The sequence below is a fragment of the Podospora bellae-mahoneyi genome, chromosome 6, assembly GCF_035222275.1.
Source record: "Podospora bellae-mahoneyi strain CBS 112042 chromosome 6, whole genome shotgun sequence".
NCBI classification, from domain to species: Eukaryota; Fungi; Ascomycota; class Sordariomycetes; order Sordariales; family Podosporaceae; genus Podospora; species Podospora bellae-mahoneyi.
In genome coordinates, this window is record NC_085885.1 from 2,376,822 (window position 1) to 2,395,234 (window position 18,413).

The 18,413-nt window shown below is 51.2% G+C and overlaps 6 protein-coding genes across 6 annotated transcripts; 1 reads left to right on the top strand and 5 right to left on the bottom strand.

Annotated features, from left to right (window-relative positions):
* Positions 1 to 4,579: 4,579 nt before the first annotated feature.
* Positions 4,580 to 4,804, bottom strand: QC761_600554 (uncharacterized protein; the record flags this gene model as incomplete). Its single annotated transcript, XM_062880514.1, has 1 exon — positions 4,580 to 4,804. One exon carries the CDS (start codon positions 4,802 to 4,804, stop codon positions 4,580 to 4,582), a length of 225 nt encoding a protein of 74 aa, XP_062729658.1.
* Positions 4,805 to 6,320: 1,516 nt separating this feature from the next.
* Positions 6,321 to 8,654, bottom strand: QC761_600550 (uncharacterized protein; the record flags this gene model as incomplete). Its single annotated transcript, XM_062880513.1, has 1 exon — positions 6,321 to 8,654. The coding sequence occupies one exon, from the start codon at positions 8,652 to 8,654 to the stop codon at positions 6,321 to 6,323; it is 2,334 nt and encodes a 777-aa protein (XP_062729659.1).
* Positions 8,655 to 11,140: 2,486 nt separating this feature from the next.
* QC761_600540 (uncharacterized protein) lies at positions 11,141 to 12,105 on the bottom strand. The gene is made up of 2 exons (XM_062880512.1): positions 11,564 to 12,105; positions 11,141 to 11,502 (listed from the first exon to the last, which is right to left on the bottom strand). Exons 1-2 carry the CDS (start codon positions 11,949 to 11,951, stop codon positions 11,357 to 11,359), a joined length of 534 nt encoding a protein of 177 aa, XP_062729660.1. The 5' UTR covers positions 11,952 to 12,105; the 3' UTR covers positions 11,141 to 11,356.
* A 1,483-nt stretch (positions 12,106 to 13,588) lies between these two features.
* Positions 13,589 to 14,794, top strand: QC761_0094490 (uncharacterized protein; the record flags this gene model as incomplete). The annotated part of the gene is given in 4 exon segments (XM_062873005.1): positions 13,589 to 13,724; positions 13,835 to 14,035; positions 14,050 to 14,239; positions 14,326 to 14,794. The coding sequence occupies 4 exon segments, from the start codon at positions 13,589 to 13,591 to the stop codon at positions 14,792 to 14,794; spliced, it is 996 nt and encodes a 331-aa protein (XP_062729661.1).
* A 323-nt stretch (positions 14,795 to 15,117) lies between these two features.
* Positions 15,118 to 15,927, bottom strand: QC761_600510 (uncharacterized protein; the record flags this gene model as incomplete). The annotated part of the gene is made up of 1 exon (XM_062880511.1): positions 15,118 to 15,927. The coding sequence occupies one exon, from the start codon at positions 15,925 to 15,927 to the stop codon at positions 15,118 to 15,120; it is 810 nt and encodes a 269-aa protein (XP_062729662.1).
* A 650-nt stretch (positions 15,928 to 16,577) lies between these two features.
* On the bottom strand, positions 16,578 to 18,009 carry QC761_600500 (uncharacterized protein; the record flags this gene model as incomplete). The annotated part of the gene is made up of 4 exons (XM_062880510.1): positions 16,578 to 16,719; positions 16,797 to 17,081; positions 17,163 to 17,197; positions 17,896 to 18,009. The coding sequence occupies 4 exons, from the start codon at positions 18,007 to 18,009 to the stop codon at positions 16,578 to 16,580; spliced, it is 576 nt and encodes a 191-aa protein (XP_062729663.1).
* Between the last annotated feature and the right edge of the window lie 404 nt (positions 18,010 to 18,413).

Here is an 18,413-nt window from a genome sequence, read left to right on the forward strand (position 1 = left end):
GTATCATCGCATCCCTATTACTGACTAAAAAAGTCCCTCAAGAAGTCTTCTTCTCTGGCGTAGGACTCCTGCTCCCACATGCTTCATGAAGCTCGGGGGATAAGGAAACCATTGATGATATCGGCATCGGCGAATAGCCAGGACAGCGTACACACCCCACTACCGTATGCCGGGGTTGAGCCAGAGTCACCTCGGAACTTGTTGATGAGGTTGGCCCCAACAACACCATTCAAGAACTGCAAGCCATGCCAATGGCGGGAGAGTGAAACCACCAAGGCGAAGAGTCCCTGGCAGTTCGGTAGACCCTCAAAGAGATGATGCCCCTCACAAAATAGCTGAGATCGAAGGCTTGAGGAGAATGTGAAGAAGTAATGTTCGACAAGAGGCTGGTTGGGCAAAGGACTGGGAAGGATGGCAAAGAAGATGTCGGGCGGAGAACTTACCATTTGGTCTTGGTCGAATGAGGCCATCCAGAGTCGCTCAAAGAGCGGAAGGGCTTGGGACGAGAAGAAGGCGAAGGTGGTGATGGTGAAATGGTGGTGACTGAGAAGGATGGCGACAGGAGGCAGTGGTGGCAGATCGTGGCCAACAGGGCGAGAAATTGTAAAATTTATTGAAAGTGGAAAGAATTGAAAGGGAAAAGAATTGAAAGAGGAAATTTTTGCAAGAGAGAATTGAGGGGGAGATTGTGGGAGGGAGGAGTTGAATATATAGCCAGTGGTCGTGGGTCTTTGCGTGCCTGCAAATTCCGGGAGCAGTTGTAAATAGTCTGTGCGTGGCCTATAGAATCTCATGCACAATACCGTCGTCATCTTTGATGCCTTATTGCTCTTTCTGTTGTGGTCTTCAGTGCCTGCCGGTGTGGGAGCAGCCTTGATGGCTGAGGATCGGACGACAACGGGATAAGTGGGCCCAACAGACGGCGTGGAATCTCCTGGATGCTGCTGTCATCAGCTCTGGGGCCTTCAGTGGCTGTTATGGACGTGGGAAAAAGCACCCTGATGGCCCAACATCAGACGAAGTCGAGATACGTGGGACCGACGGAAGGCACCTTGACACCTACGACTGTGCTAGCCTGCGTGCCTGTCGATCAGAAGACAACGAAGAGCTTGTCTATGGATTGCCAAGTTCTTCCTGATTTTGCGTGACTCCCAGATTTCCACTTTGTCAGCTCTCTCTTTCGCTGTTTCACCTGTCCATTTCCCACTCAGCTTGTATTTTTCAGTCGGCATTTCCCTCTTACAAACACAGCTGCAATCTCAAAATGGTCTCAACCCGCAAAAAGGCTTGCCCTCGAAAGGTGTCCAACCCTAGCATAGCAGCTAAAAGGTCTTGGAAGCGCCGCGTGAAGCGTGCTTCTGCTGCTGCTGCTGCCGCCGCCGCCAGTAACACCACCAACTCCCCGACCATCGTCACTTCCGTCGAAACCGACAATCATCTCGTATCCGGGCCCCCTCTCTCGTCCAGTCCCGGCCCCGGCCCCGGCCCCGGCCCCTGCGATCCTTCCGAGACCACTGGTATTGTTGAGGCTGACTGTCCCAACTTGCCTGATGAAGTGACAAACCTGAATGAATCTGATATTGTCTCAGGTGAACATCTTGGTGTATGTCAGCATTCATAACCTGTCTCACCCTCTACCCAGACTCCGCCACTTTGAACATTTTTCACACTGCCACACATCACATCCTGCGACCTGTTTACTGATTCCCGTTTTCTAGGCCACCATCGGCTCTGATCATGATGCAATGTCTAGTTCCAACCCATCGCCGACTGTGCTCCCCGGACAAGGCAAGAAGCGCTACACCAAGGAACAGCGAGAAAAGCACGAGCTGAGAAACCATACCAAGATGCTGGTCAGAAAGAACTTGGATCTGAAGGCCCGGGTGGAAAAGCTGGCGAGGGAGAAGGACCAGATGTCAAAAATGCTCTCGGGCATGCAGGCATATGCGGACGCTACCAAAGATGTGTTGGCCTACCTGCTGAACCAACGGGAGGACAAGTACAAAGGCGCCTACAAATTGTTAAGAGGCCCCCTCATGTCATCTAAGTAGGGCATCTTGTACTGATCGCTCTTTTTTGAACTGCAGCCGAATGGAAAGTGGAAAGATTTCACGAGATAGAGCCATCAGCGTCGTCTATTTGAGACAGGCGTGGTGTGGTATGGCTGTACAAGTCCGGGTTGGTTTCAATTGGGGTATTAAAAGGAATGTGCGATAGATCGGTTAGCTTGGACAGCTAGATAGATATCCATGTCAAGTGGCAGTTTTGTATAACACTCAAGATCCAACAAGGCCAGTGCGATGTTCTAGTTCCAAGATTCTGGTCTAAGGGGGCCTTAACTCTGCTCTATTATCTCCTTCTAAACATCTCATCCTCCAGCTCATATTTAAAGCACCGTAGATGTTTAAAAGAAATTCTATATCTATTTCCCTACGATATCGGAGTGGAAAGATTATCCGAAGGCTTGTAACCCAGTGAGCTGAGACAAGCTGTGGTGACTTCAAGATAAGTCAAAGCACTGAGTTGTCTATTCTCTCCTCAAATTCCCACCAATGTCCCCAGAAGCTCCATCCCAACATACATCCCCCTAAGTAGCAATCAAGATTGAAAGCGAAATCACAGTTTTCCTATCTTGGAACCTATCTAAATCTTTCCCCAGAACTTTACAAAAGCTTTTCCCAGATTCATCCCAGAGTTCGCCCCCCAGTAATATTAGCAGTATACAAAATGAAAACTACACCTATTCCATCATTAAACAAAACCACCAAAAGAACACCACCCCCCCCCTTCCCAACCCAGTCCACGTTTCCATCCTGATTACTACTACTATCAGAGTAAACCACCATTTAGCACCATCTCCACAATCTGGGCATCCTCACCCCCTCAAGTCCACAATCCCAGCCTTTTTCCCCTTCGGGCGCCAGCGAGCCTCCCCATCACAGAAGTCAAAAGCTGAGCAGCTGGTCACGGCTAACGAAGAGCATACCGTCTGGTACCACTCGATCCCTGCATCTCTGTCCTCCACATCACTTTTCAACCAAGCAATGGCAGACTTGCTTTGAGCAGACTTGCTCCCGAACAGTCTTGGGCTGAACAGTTTTGGCCTGCCAAGATGGGCAGAGTATCACCTGTTCGCGCTGCTGGATGTTGGGGGTTGGAATGCTGAGATGGAGATGCCCGTCTGCGCCGGACAGTTACGGAGGGGCTGCTCAGAAAGGCAGCGACAGAATGCGTCCAAACCCACGACCAACAGCAGCGTGAGCAGTTGCCGATACTGTCATCCAAGCATATGGGGAAATGAAAACAGCGGATTGAGACTTCGTTTCCAAGACAAGAAAGAGCAAAAGAAGTGCCAGCAACAATAGATCGACACAAAAGAGACAAGTGCGAGAACATCACAACCTGGAACCAAATGGTCAAAGTACAATTGTGTTCAGGATGGATGGTAGGCTAGAAATATATAAAGTCAGGAGACAATTGATATGATATTAACACCGTTCGCAGTGAAGATGCAAGAGTGGCAAAGATAAACACAGCACTCGGAAGACATCCGGAGAAATAGTAATGGGCTTCAGACACATCAACTAGGCCTCCGCAGATAGGCAATGTCCCTTGAGAGATACCCACTCGGCCTTTCCAGGTCGTCCAAGGGGTTCCAAAAAAAGTATTTGCGGCCTCTGAAAATGTTGAAAAGGCCATTGTAAATATAGTTCAAAGCCCCCAAAATGATTGCCCAAGACGTCTTGCGAGATAGCCTTGAGGCATAATTATATTTTTCAAAAGCCCTTCAACCTTATGCCAGTCTTTATTCTCCCACCTAGGCAACCTCTTCTCCGAACCCCCAACCAACACCACAACCACAATCCAGATTAACCTCTTCACCACCCGGTCCAACTCCCGCACATTCTCCAGCTCTATATCAGCTACCTTGCTCGCGCTGGCGGAAATGAGAAATCTCAGGGGAGGTAGCCTGGTCGGGAACAAAGACGTACTTTGCCTCCCGTGTGACCACTACGCAGGTGATCAACATTGATGGGTATTATGAGCAGGTGAGGGAGTTGATCATTCGGTGTCCCAGGGCAAAGATGGTTTTATTTGGGGGGACGGAGTGTGCTGAGGGGAGGGGTATGAGATTGAGGGGGAGGTAGTGATTGCTTATCGGGTTGTAGTAGTCAAGAGGGTGGGAGGGGTGGGGAGGGAGAAGAGGGTTGTGTTGGGGGGAATATAGAGGGGAGGTAGGGAGATGGATGTTGGGTGATGATGAGGAGGTGGACAGGGAGAAGGGGATTGAAGTGGGGCATATGGACTTTGAAGAGGAGGAAGAGGAGGAGGAGATGGGTATCAGGAGGGTCGTAGTTGAGAGTGAGGAGGGGGGTGGTGGTTTTGAGTATGGACGATGAGGTGGACTGAAATAAGGACGTGAGTTTCCATCATGGGTGTCTTTGATATCACACAAGAAACCAATCAACGCCACAAGAGTTATTAAACACAGACATCCGCACGATTCGCGGCTCAACGGCTCAACATTCACCCATCTAAACAACGAGGTATCCTCCCACCCCTCCCATTGCTCCACCCCCTACTCCATCCCCTTCCACTTCTTCCACCAGCCCTCCAACGGCTGATACCAAAGCCTATCCCCCTTAAGCTCCTCACTCTTCACCCCCAAAACGTAACTCATCGCCCCATTCAACTCCTTCACCTGACGCTCCAAACTCTCGATCCTAGCCTTCAAGCCCTCGCCCTCAACCCTCAACTTCTCGCCCTCCCTCTTCAAAGCCGCATTCTCCTTTTGCATTTCCATGACGGCGGCGCGGTTCTGGATGTTGATGGTGCTGATGTCGCTGTCGACCTAACGCTTGGCCTTGCGGAAGCGCTTGTACATGTGATGCATGCTTTTTTAGATAGACATGGCCCTGCGGGAGTTCTCCCGATCCACGACGCGGGGACCGGGGGTGGTAGCGGTGGGAGCGGCAGCGGTGGCTTCCGGCTAATATTGGCAAGGTATGGTCAGCATAGATCTTTGATGGTACATAATGCTCATGTTGAGTGAGTGATTCCATGTCAGACAAGCCTTTCAAGTGAGGACCAGACATCCGGATAGGTGTATGACCAGTGCCTCAGTTTGTTTTCGTCCAACTCTTGTTTGAATTCAAGTGTGGCTGACATCCGGATTTTGAAATGGCTTGTGTAAGAATGCAAGGAGACAGAAACGTAGTATTATCATGAGAGGGAAAACTTACCACCGGGGGAGCAGGACGATCGGCCGCGGTGGGAGCGGCAGCAGGAGCGGCACCAACGGGCACGGCAGCGGGGGCAGATAAGCCAGCATCAGCAGCGAGCGTCTAACGAGCGCGCTTCTTCGCCCGCCGGGTCGCATTCTTCGCGTGGACCATTTTTGATTTGATCGAGTGTAAACGGTCAGATCAGTAAATATCCCGATCAAAGCATCCAAAAGATTCAAAGCATCCAGAAGATTCAAAGCTTACTTGTTTGTGATTAAAAAATAAACTTAAAAAAAATAAAAAAAAACGTCGCGGGCTCTTTTGCTGCTGTTGTTACTGCGGCTTGCGGTGTTTTGAAAAAACTGGGGACAACAACAAAAGAGTTCCTGGCGACAGGTGTTACCACTCAGTTGCGCTGGGGCAGCGAGGAGGGTGGTGGGGTACGAGCTGTTGAAGTTGTTGCTTTTCCTCGAGGTATCCCTCGTGCTCTCTTTCCTATCTAATCAGGAGCTATCTTTTCAACCAGATAGCTGGTCGGACCGGCTCGCTGAGACAAAAGCTGGGATGAGAGGGAAAAGGAGTTGAATGATTTCTTCTTTGCGCCTGTTTGTATTTGAAATGCCTATTGAGCGATCTGAAGAACCAGACAAAGACAGTTGATGGGAGCTTTTGAGCCGAGAGCCATATTGCAGGTGTAACTGAAATCGAAATCTCGGCTTGGATCGAAGCTTTCGTCGGGGTAGTCCATCGAGTCCAGAATCACCCAAAAGCCTAGACCTTTTCCTTTTCCCACCCGACGTGTGCAATTCAAAAGCGATGTATATTGGAATACTCCCTGTCGACTCTTTCGCTTTGGCAGGGTGAAAGCTGAAGTCACGGATGTATTGCTTCTCACTGGCGTATAAAGAAATAAGAAAGTCAGAAGTATTATTGTTACCGATGCCTGTGATGCAGTGCGGGAAACACGGCCAATCAGGCATGACTAAACCGCTAGAGTACTCAGACAAACCAAAGCCCTATGACGGAAAAAGAAACCACCGCCCATGTCCTTACCATCCAACACTGCCTCTTTCTGGTCAAAGACCCCTGTCCTGATCATTCAAACTCGATCCATTGTGTCTTCTCCATAAACCTCTGCACTTGAAGATCCTCTTGCAAAGCTCTCTCCAACACCTTTTTAACTGACTCCTTGTCACCCTCGATCTTGAGTCCGTCAAGAGTCTTGGCCCGAGAGAGGGCCACATACACCTGCTTGTCCTCAAAAACGTTCTCGAGATTGATAACGACACGCTCCAGTGTCATGCCCTGCGCCTTGTGAATGGTAAGGGCATACCCAGCCATGAGCGGGATCTGTGCCCGCCAAACAAAAGAGTACGGGGCAGGATCCCCCACCTCGTTGACCAGGCATTCCGGAAGAATGGTGCGCTCAATCCCGTTCTGGAAGCGAACCACGGGCAACGCGATCATGCGGGGCTCCTCGGAGTTCAGGTTACGGCTTGCAAAAGTGCCGATTGCTTCTTTCTGAGTGTAGGTGAGTCCTGGTCTGCCTTCGAGCGTTCTCATCAAGGACCCAACACTGTGAGATTCGAAGTCGACAATGATGCCCTGGCTACCGTTGCAAAGACCCTCGCGCAGATTCAGATTGACGAGCAACAGAACTGACATGTCTTTCTTGAGCTTGAGAACCCTTTCAAACCGGTGATTGTCGTCTCCAAAGTTGATTACTCTGTGGTTCCTGTCATCCCCATTTTGTTGGAGGGCGTATTTATACTCCAGGTATTGATGGTTTTCTTGTATGTGGCGACCATCAGAACATTTGTACGAGAACTCCGGGTCTGGAAGCTTCTTAAAGGCCCTATCATTTGTCTCGTAAACCTCTTCTCTTGTCGGCATCAAACGGACGGCGTCTTCGGTACTGGACTTATGGTTCATTAGAATCTCAATGTCGGCTTGGCTGAAGGCAATGCCGGTTCGGCACTTTTCCAGCAAAGCTCTGAATTCTTCGTCTCGTTGGCGGTGTATCGTCTTGAGGTAAACATAGTTGAAGTTACACTTCTGCCATGCTGCGCTGGAGAATGCGAACTGGTCCTCAAGTCTGAACTGGCTCTGGTGGCAGGCTCGATTGGCGCAAGTCTTGGTCGTGCTGAGCTCAAAGCCACACGTAACACAGTGTTTGAACGGCTTTATCGGTGGAAGCTGGCAAAAGTCCCCCGTCACAATAAGTTGAATGCCCCCAAATGGTAACGATGCAGGGTCTGGCCCCGTGTGCCGGTCTTCTTCGGGGTCTCTTTTCCTAACGAACCTCAGCGCGCTATCCATTCTCACAAAAAAGTTGCTCTCCACCATGCTGATCTCGTCGATAATGAGAGTGTGGACCCGACGGAGAGCTTTTCGAACTCTTTCATTGGCCTTTGTTACCCCGCATAGCTTGTCCAATGGCATCTTGTTAAAGTCCGGAGCCCAGCCCATGAAGGTCCAGGTGGTTGAGCCATTGATGGCCAAGGCGACAAGGCCAGTTGGGGCAATGACTTTGACCACTTTCCCTTGTGCCTCTAGTCGCCGCTTAATCTCGTGCAGAACGGTTGACTTGCCACAGCCAGCAGATCCGGTGTAGAAGATGTTTCTGCCTTGCTCCGCCAGTTTCACAACTGCTTCTTGTTCCGGGCACAGGGGAGGTCTTTCCTCCAGCACTGGCTCTGGTCCTGGGATTGGCTCTTGCAGCTCTTGAGAATTGCTTGATAGCTGCTGGGGGGAGACTTCATCGGGCACTTGATGCGGCGGAACAGAAACATGAGAACCCACCATACTGTTGTACTCTCGTCTCCGGCGCTCCGCCTCGACCAACTCGTAAATGGGCCACTGTGCCCCGGACCTGGGGTCGAAGCCATCAAGGCTTTGTTTTAATTGTTGATATTTGCTGACACAGTCTTTGATGGCCTGGTTCCGACTTGGGTCGACAAAAGGATCTAGGTAAAGGTCGGGTTCCGGGAGAAAATCGTGTTGAACCAGAGGAAGAGGCTCATATGTCCGTGACTTTGGTTGCAGGACATGATCGAGCATTTTCCAGCCAGCTGCCAAGCGGGTGTACTCTCTCCTGTGCTCAGCTGCAAGAGTCAGAAGACGAATGACATGCTGAGAATCCAGGTCGGCATCCTCAATAGTGTCGATCTGCCTGCGGATCGTCCGCCATTCCTCTGCCGCATTCGAAGCTTGTGGGGTAAGGGGACGATTCCATGGGTCAAATTCAACGGGTGCTGGTCGACCAATACGTCCATGACTTACATCGGGGCTGGCTCTTCTCTTCTTGCTCATTATGATGCTTTGATGAATCTTGCGTGTCGCTTGGGCGTGTTTTGCTGTCGTTCGGATAGCGACCGTGGTCTGGCTGGAAAAAGAAAGTGTGCGGTTGGACAAGGGGAGAAATGACATTGTGGACTCCTGTCAAATTGTATATGGGGTGCAAAAAGGTGTCAATTCTGTTGTTTTTACGAGGGTGAGTTGCCCGGGTGGCTGGAAAAGGCCGAACCCAGCGGCTCAGGTCCCACTGCCAAGATACTAATTCCTTAACAGTGGGCCTCATTGACTATTCTGTCAACTCCCAGTGATTTTTTTGTGGGGTATTGCACGTGAATGGTACCACGATCAGCGCCTTGGCATAAGTTTATTTCAACGTCTCTCCAACATACGTACAAGTACATATCGCACAACTCTCTGATCCATTACCGGCACCATTTCCACCTCTTTGGACACATCCATCAGGAAGCATGATGGTCAACGGGGCCAATTGGTGAATCACAGCGGAAACCTATCTACATTATATTTATCCATGATCCTTGGAGTCGACGAAATCTTTGGACTCCAATGGGTATGTTAAAGACATGTGTTCAATGGGATTTCTGATTTGCAGCCGGTGCTAGTTGGGATGGAGGCTTTCTTTTCAATTGTCCTTAATCTTTCTTTCACTTTCGTTTGAGTACGGATGCGTTGATTTGCAATGACATGTTTTACCTGGTAATGGCATACCTTATCTCGGAGAAACACCGCGAATTGCATCAGTTTCTACAAGAGATTTACTCTAGAGTTTGCTTCTTTGGTAGATATTCTCTTTAGGCAACGGCATTCCTGTGATCCGGTCACACCGCCCATAAGGTGCTCGACTTTTCCTTTTTCTACATTGGGTATGAGAGGATTATCCTTCTTTGGTGACCAAAGAAGGATGTCTGAAGCTGAAAAGGCTTAGCCAATCTCAACGAGTAGCACCAGAGGTATGTCCCGTTAGCTGGAGCTTAGAAGCATCAAATGACACTCAGACAAGAGATTGTGGGATCTGGTTTCTTGGGTGAGGTCTTCATATCAAAAGAACAACCCCAAAGTCGTTCTGGCTGGCAGACACAGAGACTTCGAACAGCCGTCAGGCTGAAAGTTCCATTATTGGAAGGTTCAAATTGGTAGTTCATCTTTCCCCCCTACACTACCACTATCATCACTCATTGCTCTATCCAGGGCCTCCGTCATGACGCTTCCCGGAGCCGCTCTTGAAAGGTGGGTCCGTGTGACGCTCAGCAGTCCAGCTGAAGGAGCAACATGACCATCCTCACCGCCCCAACAACACCAAGAGCAACCTGGAATAGCAACATGTCCCATGACCTGAAGGTGGTCAATTCGAGCAAATGTGAAGTTGCAAGCGTGCACAGACCATCTACGTGGGGGGATATATACCCGACTTTCTGCCCACCAAATTCCCAACTCTTCCCTCTTCTCTTTTTTCAGCTCTCGTCACAATACCTATTTTTGCGTTTTGCCGCCCTTTTTTTCTGTTCCATTTTTTCATTTTTCTTTTTTTTCCAGAAAAGAATCCCGCGCCGCCTGCTCGCCCGCAATGGCCCAGCCCAACTGACACAAGCGTTCTTCCGAACGCCCAGACTTGGTAAGTCGCTTCCGCATCCTTTCACCTCTGTCATGCGAGCCATTCCTCCTGCAAGAACCTCTCGGTTCCGCGGAAGTTTTCCGTTGCCTATCACACCTGATAAGCTGCTTTGTCTCACTGGGATCACATCATTGAACTGTTGACTTCGCCCGACCAGAACGATGCTGATCTCGTTCAAAGTTGGGTGATGGCCACACAGGAGCCGCACTTGTGTTGGATTCGGGTGTCTGGTTCCAAGAGACCTCAGTCGCCTCACACAACCCCCCTGATGATAGGGAAGTGGTTCTACGGTCTCGCCGCCTAGATATCCTAGTTGCTCGTGCCCGCAGGGCCAAGAAGAGATTCAGATTTGGAGGGTGCACTGTCAGGTGCAGAGTAATGATAATGGAGTCATTTGCATGGAAGCTTGGAAACCGACTTACTCAGCCTTTATGCCGATTCGTGATTGAGGACTGGGTGAGCAGAACCTCTTCCAGCATTTCCAATTTCGCCCGCCGACGTGCCGCGTACAAATGTCATCAGCACGTAGGTTTGTCTCCAATGTATCTTCCATCTGATAGACAACATAGCTCCAGAACCGAGTACAGGATACGAAGAAGTAGCAGCGCCGGATATATCAGCACTCATATTGAATTTGTTTTTGTGTCTTTCGGCTACTTCATCAAACCTCAAACCTCACAGTTACGACTTGCTGGACATATGCTGGGATAAATATCTATACGTCTGCAGGCGTTTCTTGAGTATAGGCTCCATCGTTTATACATGCCACACCATAAAGCTGGGATGCTGTACACGCGCCACGCTAAAACGGCCAAGATGAACATTGATGCTTCTGCAAACGTTGATACAAATTCGTGGGCTTCAGTTCATCTTGATCAGAGTGTCAAGAGTGTCACCTGACAGCTTTTCATTGCGTAGCAATGTCTCAGTTGAAAACACTTAGTTTCTGTTCAAACAAAGAGTTACATCCAACGCAGACTTCCCATCAATGCGTCCAAGCTGGGATCTACCTCCTATATCGTAAAATCTCCTTCACCAGTCCACCTGACCTGCCAATACTTTTTCAATTCCCAACGCAAAATCGACCACGCAAGAATAACTATTCAACTGACTCCCTAAATATCATACATGTACCACCAAACCCACAACAACAAATCCCACATCAATCTCCTATCTTACCTCCCCCCGACCCACAACAACCAACCTAATTCGACCTCTTCTTCGTCCCCCCAAGAACATCCTGCACGGTACCCCCAATAGCGCCCTTATCAGTAAACTGCTTCCCAATCATCCCCTCGCTATGCAGCGGTCCACCAATGTTTTGACCAATGCTCCCGATAACGCCGTCCTCTGCTCAATTCATCACCAGTCAGTTCTCCCCTTTCTATCTAACTTGCAGTGAAGCACTGACCGGTAAATTGCTTCCCAATTGCGCCCTCGGAATCAAAAACCTTGGGCTTGTCCTCACCCAACCCTGCTGTTGCGCCTGTGGTGACGGAGCCGACCTTTCCGCCGGTGGCTTTGGCGCCTGTGTGGGAGTTTTGGGGGACTTTGCCTGAGGAGCCGAGGCCGGAGGGGTTCATTTTTGTTGGTGGTTTTGATTGCGGGGGTTCAAGTGATGTTGTGTTGAGATGGAAATATGATTGAAAATTGGAGGGAAAAAAATCAATGCTGTGAAGGGGACGAAAGAATGTTATATAGGTATGTGGTGGCCGTTGTTGCTTACCTGTTGTTTGGGGTCCAAAAGTGGTGACATAATAGGGGTTGAGCTGGGTGGGTTGGTGTGGTGATGTCATCATGTCGATGCGCCATATGTCATTGTTTCCCCCCTGGGCCGCCGCGCCGGAGATAAGCCCGAATAGATCCTGGGCGGGTTTAAAGAGGGATTAATGGGCCAGGATGGATAGCGAGTTCTTTTCTGGCATGGTGGCGTCAAATCTGGTTGAACTGCTGTCTTTTGCACAAAGGGGGGTTGGTGGAAATGTGCATTGTTAGGCAGGCATTACCAGTACATAGGGAACTTCCACAAAAGCCGCCTTAACCCCTTCCCTTCCAATACGTCCCGCTTATTCCCTCCTCACCCCCCCCTCAGAAACTCCTCCAACCCGGTCAACTTCACCCCCCACTCCTCCGTCTCCTCCCTCTTCATAAACCTTCCCATCACCCTCACCGCCAACCCAGTCGTAACAAACGGATTCTCGCCCTTCTCCTTCTCAACCTTCTCGTCACTCACCTCCTCAAACCTTATCTCCCTCCCCGTCACCCTCCTCAGTATCTCCATCACCTTTTCCGGCGTTAACTCCTCCCCAACAATATTTACCTCCATCCCCTTCAACCTCCCCACCGGATCTTTAAACGTCTCCACAGCAAACTTGGCAATATCCACAGTAGCAACAAAAGGCAGTTTCACTCCTCTTTTGAAAGGCATCCTCCAGATACCGGTTTTCCTTCAGCCCGGGGTACATCCCCACCTTTGGCTCAAGGAAATTCTCCATGAAGTTCGCGCCTTGCAAGATCGTCCAGCTGTCCCAGTCCCCAAGCTTGATTTCATTCTCGATGGCTAGCTTAGACTTGAGGCTCGCGACTATGACAGGGCTACTGTCTCTGTCGACGTTGAAGTGCTCTTTCAACGAGGACAGAGCGGCGGCGCTGGAGTAGACGATTTGTTTGATGCCGGCGGATTTGGCGAGGGAGAGGATGTTTCTTGCTTGGGTGAGTTCGTGGGTGGGGTTGGAGGGGTCGATGGTGAGGTTGAGGAAGAGGGCGGTGCAGGATTGGAGGGTGAGGAGAGGGAGGGGAGGTCGTCCCATGACCCCTGGCTGAGGGTGACGCCGAGGAAGGAGAGGGTGGTTCTTGCGGGGGTGGGTGAGAGAGCGGACTGGCGCGTGGACGGGCCAAGGGGGGATTGGGAGCGGAGGAGGCGAGCGAGGTTTAGGCCCTGGGATCCGGTGGCAGAGGTGAGGAATATGGTTGGGTTTTGGGGGTTGGTGGTGGTCATGTTGATTTTGGGGGGTTGGGTGAGAGTGTTGCTTAGACGAGAGAGGGGGATCATCTGGCAGTGAGATGGTGGTTGATTGGCTGTCATGGCCAACTTATACTCTTTCTTGTCATGTTCTTATCTTTGCGGCTTACCGCCCTGGATGGCATGATGGCGGCATGAGATGGTACCTTCACACCCAGAGAGTGTCCTGCTTCGTTCAATTTGAAGTTTCCAGTTTTTTTGCAACACCAACAGGCAGTCAATGCCGGACCGATGTGAGGTAGCACTGTGCCTACATTGTGAGTAGACGACATTCCACTGACCAGTCACAAGTTCCTCAGCGGCGGAAATCCGCCAGTTCTGCTGACAACAGCATCAGGACGCGTTGTCAGTCAAGTCGCGTCTCCGCAAACAGTTTTTCCACCACCTGTGGCGATAGCGTCACCAAGAGAGACAATGTCACCGTCGATCTCGGCCATTGAACGCAACAACCCACCTCCGCGGCGGAAGTTCCTGTGCCGCCTGCATCAAGGCCAAGCGCCGATGTACACAGGAAAGCCCGGCATGCCAGCGATGTACTCAGAGAAGCTTAGTATGCCAGTACCCTGAAGGCAGAGCCTCCAAGCGACCCTCGCAGCCCAAGACGCTCACCACCCCCTCCCGCTCATCAACTAGACCGACATCCGCACTGCCGCCTCCCAGATCACTGTGGGATTTGTCTCTCTGGGAACACCCCTCGACCACCCCCGAGTCACTGGAACTGGTCGACTCGCATTCTGTTGTCTTGGGATGCGGCAGACACATTGGACCTCTTCACGTTTGACAAGTTCACCTTTGACAACCTCGATCCCGTCTTTGAAGAGGCCAACATCTTCATAAACGAGCCAACACGAGGCGCTGAAGGTATCCCATCCCAGACTCCGAACTATACAACCAGCACCACCAGGATTGCAACGACCTCATCATCCCTGGCCCGCCCGTCTCCCTCCCTCAAACCGCAGCAGTAGCCTGGGCCTTCAAAAACAGACTTAATTTTGCTCTCGAGAGAATCCGTGACGCCCCCCGTCAAATGGTCTGCGAGAATCAGGCCCCCTTGGTCCCATCCCTGTTTGTACGAACAACACATGCCGCAATCAATGCAAGGTGTCTTTTCCCCCTCTGTCTCCTTCTCGTCATACTAACCCATCTGCCAGACGCCTACTCCTCCTGCGCCTCCACCTCTCCAAAATCCCTCTCAACACCGACATCATCACCCGCAACATCAGGTCCCGCATCACAGCCCTCCTCTCCACCCCCATACCCGTTTCCTCTCCGGTTGACCTCCTCACCCGGGTTCAGTCCTTACTGCTGTACCAGATCATCCGCGTGCTGGATAACTCTTACACGTCCTTCTCCGCGATCAACGACACCACCGCCGCATTGGAAGAAGCTGCGTTTGCTCTGATGTCTCACATCACCTTTGAGGAAGGAATGTTTGATCCCCCGCTGATCAGCTGGCAAGATCAAACGAGACACATCATCTCCCACTCCGCCCCCTCTCCACAACCCGACAGTTCTGGGAAGAATGGGTATTTCAAGAGGTCGGCTAGGAGAACGTTAAGGAATAAATATCTTGGCAGTGGGACCTTGTCTACCTGGCCAATAAGAGGCGCCCACTGTTAAGGAATTAATTTCTTGGCATTGGGACCTTGATCATCCAGTCGGGCAAACATGTGCCATCTGGGCCCTCTTCCTGATGACAAGCATCGAATTGGCTCTCGACTCCCTGGGCCCTGAGTTCCAGAAAAAGAACTGGATGGGGGAGTCGAACCCACCACCAAGCGAAGGGTCAGGCCGGTCTACACACACAACTCTTGACTGGCCAGGTCGGGTTGCTCGCGGCTCTTTGACCACTGCGCTATACACAAGCTGCTGTGTTAGCTACTTTGCTGGTGTGATGAACCAAAAGGTGGTATATATTTCGCCGTCTTGCCTCTGTTGCTCCCCTACCACCACCACCTGCACAAAACCGTCACTGCCACCGCCGCGATGCCCAGCTTGCTCCCTGCACCCATTACAGGTGATGCTGCAGCTGAAACCTCCTCTCCCCCACCCACCGACTCGATCGCCCTACTCAGCGGCTGAAACCAGCACTCGGCCACCTTCTCATTCCCGGCATTGTTAGGATGCACCCCATCGCTGGTCATACTATCCGTGTCGAACCCCGTCCAACAATCCACCACCTCGATCACACTCTCCGTTGTATTCATCCCCTTAGCCCACTCTGGAATCGCTTCATTCAACCTGACCACTCTCTCCCCACACTCTTCACAAAACACCGAGTCCAACGGAATGATCTGAGCAACGATAATCCTCATGACCTTCTTACTCTCCCTCATCCAATCGACCATCGTCCCAAACGCCTGCAAGATCTCCGCCGTCGGCTTGTTGTTCAACACGTCGTTAGTTCCCAAGTGCATCATCACCACATCAGGCTTGGAACTCTCCAGCCACGGAACAAGTTTCCCTTCCGAGACGATTCCGGTGGCCTGTATCATAACGTGCCCTTCGTTTGCCCCGTCATATTCAAAATCGCACTGTTGACCAGACCGGGAGCCGACGAACTTGGTGTTGGTGATGGAGGCTTGCTGGAGGCGGCGCCAGAGGAGGGCTTGCCAGCAGCTTTCGGGGCCGCCGGTGATGGAGTCGCCTAGGGGTAATATCCTCACTGTCGACTGAGACCATACTGGGAGAATTGAAGCGCTGAGAATGACGATGAGAGGGTACGAGCTGGTATGTGACGGGGAGAGTCGCATCTTGACAGCTGAGGCGGGAGATAGTCAGGAGGCCCCGAGGACACTGACCATGTTCTTTCTGATGGGAGAAGACGGCATTTTAAGAGCCCGAGGCTGACGTGGTATGATCCTCCGTATGTGTGATCCTTGGCGGCCCCTTACCCCCTCTTACCTAATGACCCCAGGGCTTCCAACTGTGGATCGGCAAAAGGGGAAAAAACAAAGCGCTTATTTCCAGCCTGGGTCTAGAACCAGTTGCCAACCCTGGTGCTAACCCATGCTCCGCCTCATTCAGGTACCCGTGTGGGATTTTACACAAGGCCCGCACATTTACGACGCCGCAGCGGCCCGCTAGCGACATCGGTAATTCTGGGAATAACTTCAACAAATCTTTGAATGAAAAAACCATTTTTTTCTTCAACAGAACCTACAACATATCAAGCTTTGGTAGCTTGTCTCGTCACAGGCCGACAGATGGGTAACTCATTCTACTCCAGTCGACTCCCACGTCCTGGAGGTTCATAGATATAACCGCATTCAATTGGCCACTTGAAGATGAGCAATGGGAATAACCTCACGAGTTGGATTTTTTTTTTCACCCAAACAGCCATCTCTACCCCATATGTGTGTGTTCGAATGCTCTTCTGCCGGCGCCAGAAATTCAAAAGCACCTATGCCATCCCTGATGATGTTACATCAGCCGCCATGTCAAACTTCATCACATGGTAATCCGACTCAACCGCTTTCTCCGTGTCACTGTCCAGACAGCCGTGCAATATCATGAGTCCCGTCGCATTGGCATTGAACGTAATTCTTAGGAAAAGGTTAGCCCAACTTTTTCTTTCTCCTGCCCACGGCAGCAAAGCCCAAGTGTACTAGAAAATGCCCACCCTGGAGACCCCGAACACGTCCACGTTTCCCTCAAACTCAAGCTCCTATCATCGAAGTCAAATTGAAACTCAACCCCAGGGTCGCTGCATTGGGACCACTGCTGTTTTGCTAGGGCCACGTCCTGCGCCAGACACTCCACCGTTCTGTTCGTCGCCGAGGAGTAAGACGTGAACCCAAACGTGCCCTTCGGACCCCCGTTGTCCCAGTCGTATACATTTAGTACCAGGTCATCTATTTTCCGGTAGGAAGGGTATTGGGAGGTTGCGGTAGAGGTGGATGCGTGACTGAAGGTCCCTTCAAAGAGCTCGTACCTCTTTATACCCGATCACTCAGTACCGAGGTGACTAACTTCCTTCAACAGCTACATGGCCAACATCGGTCCTGGCGCCCCGGTGATGAGCAACGTCCCCAAGAACCCCCTCCCCAGCGACGGCCGGTACAACCCCCGCTGCATGCGCCGCGACATCAGCGTACACGCCGCCCTCGGCGCCACCGCGGACCGCTCGTACAATCTCATCATGAAGTCCAAGGACACCAACACCTTCTACAACACCTTTGTTGACGCCACCCCGGAATGCGAGTGACCCGTACAATTTCGGGATCCATACCGCTGGCCATTACATTTCTGGAGAAAACCCCGGGGGAGATGCGATGGTCTCGCCTAATGATCCGATTTTCTATTTCCATCATGCGATGCTGGATAGGCTTTGGTGGATCTGACAGAGGCAGGATCCGGATAAGCGGGTCAATGCCCAGGTGATGCTTGGTGGGAGGGATGCGGCGACGAGGAAGCTTGAATCGAAGTGGCTTATTGCTGATGTTATCCCCGTTCTTGAAGCGCATCATGGGCTTGGGCGTGCGGGAGGGGCGTTTTGTCATGCGTATGTATAAGTCCTCGAAATAGGTTGTCGCAGTGTGGTCAGCCTTCCTTTGATGAATTCGATGTTTTCATATACCACAGTGAGAGGGATGAATGAGTCTCGTCTGGTCCAGAGCTCACACAATGACGAGGTCCTCTAGTCGTCTCGGTACCGCTGCTTTTGCCTTTATGTCATTGATATGCTCCCTAAAGCCCTCTGACCCCGTGATCCCACGGAACAAGGAGGCTGTTACAAGCGTCACGACATTCCGCTCCTCGGAAGCCTTCTTTCTGCAAACAAATGGGATATCTAGCTCTTCCAACACCCACAGGGTATCACCTATTCTCCGCATTCGCTGGTACGAGTCCGACGAGACCGGTGTCGGTGACAGCAAGTTTTCTGCCGTCACACTTGGAGAAGATTATATCGAGCTGTAGATGATCGCGTGATCGAAAAGTGGCCGAGGAAAGTAGGGATTACAAAGGCTCACTTCCATAGCCGTCACATTTGGCCAGCGTTCTGTACCAGCGTCGAATAAGATCATACCAGTGCTTGACCGGATCGATGCGGTATCCACCTGTCGCTGATGCCGCCTTCGCTATTCATCCGAAGCCAAGGGTTGATTTGAGTTGCAAGGAAATCCCTCCAATTATGGAACTTTGAGCATGTATGATATCGGTAGTAGCGCCCAAGACCACAGAGTTTGTCCCATTCAGAGAGTGGGAAGAAATCATCGGCGATGTCGGTGAAGATCTC

Excerpts from the sequence above, each read along its gene's own strand:
- QC761_600540 (XM_062880512.1), bottom strand. The coding sequence starts at position 11,951 with ATGATGACATCACCACACCAACCCACCCAGCTCAACCCCTATTATGTC. Across the intron at positions 11,503-11,563 it reads AATTGGGAAGCAATTTACCG|AGGACGGCGTTATCGGGAGC; the intron begins GTCAGTGCTTCA and ends TGAATTGAGCAG.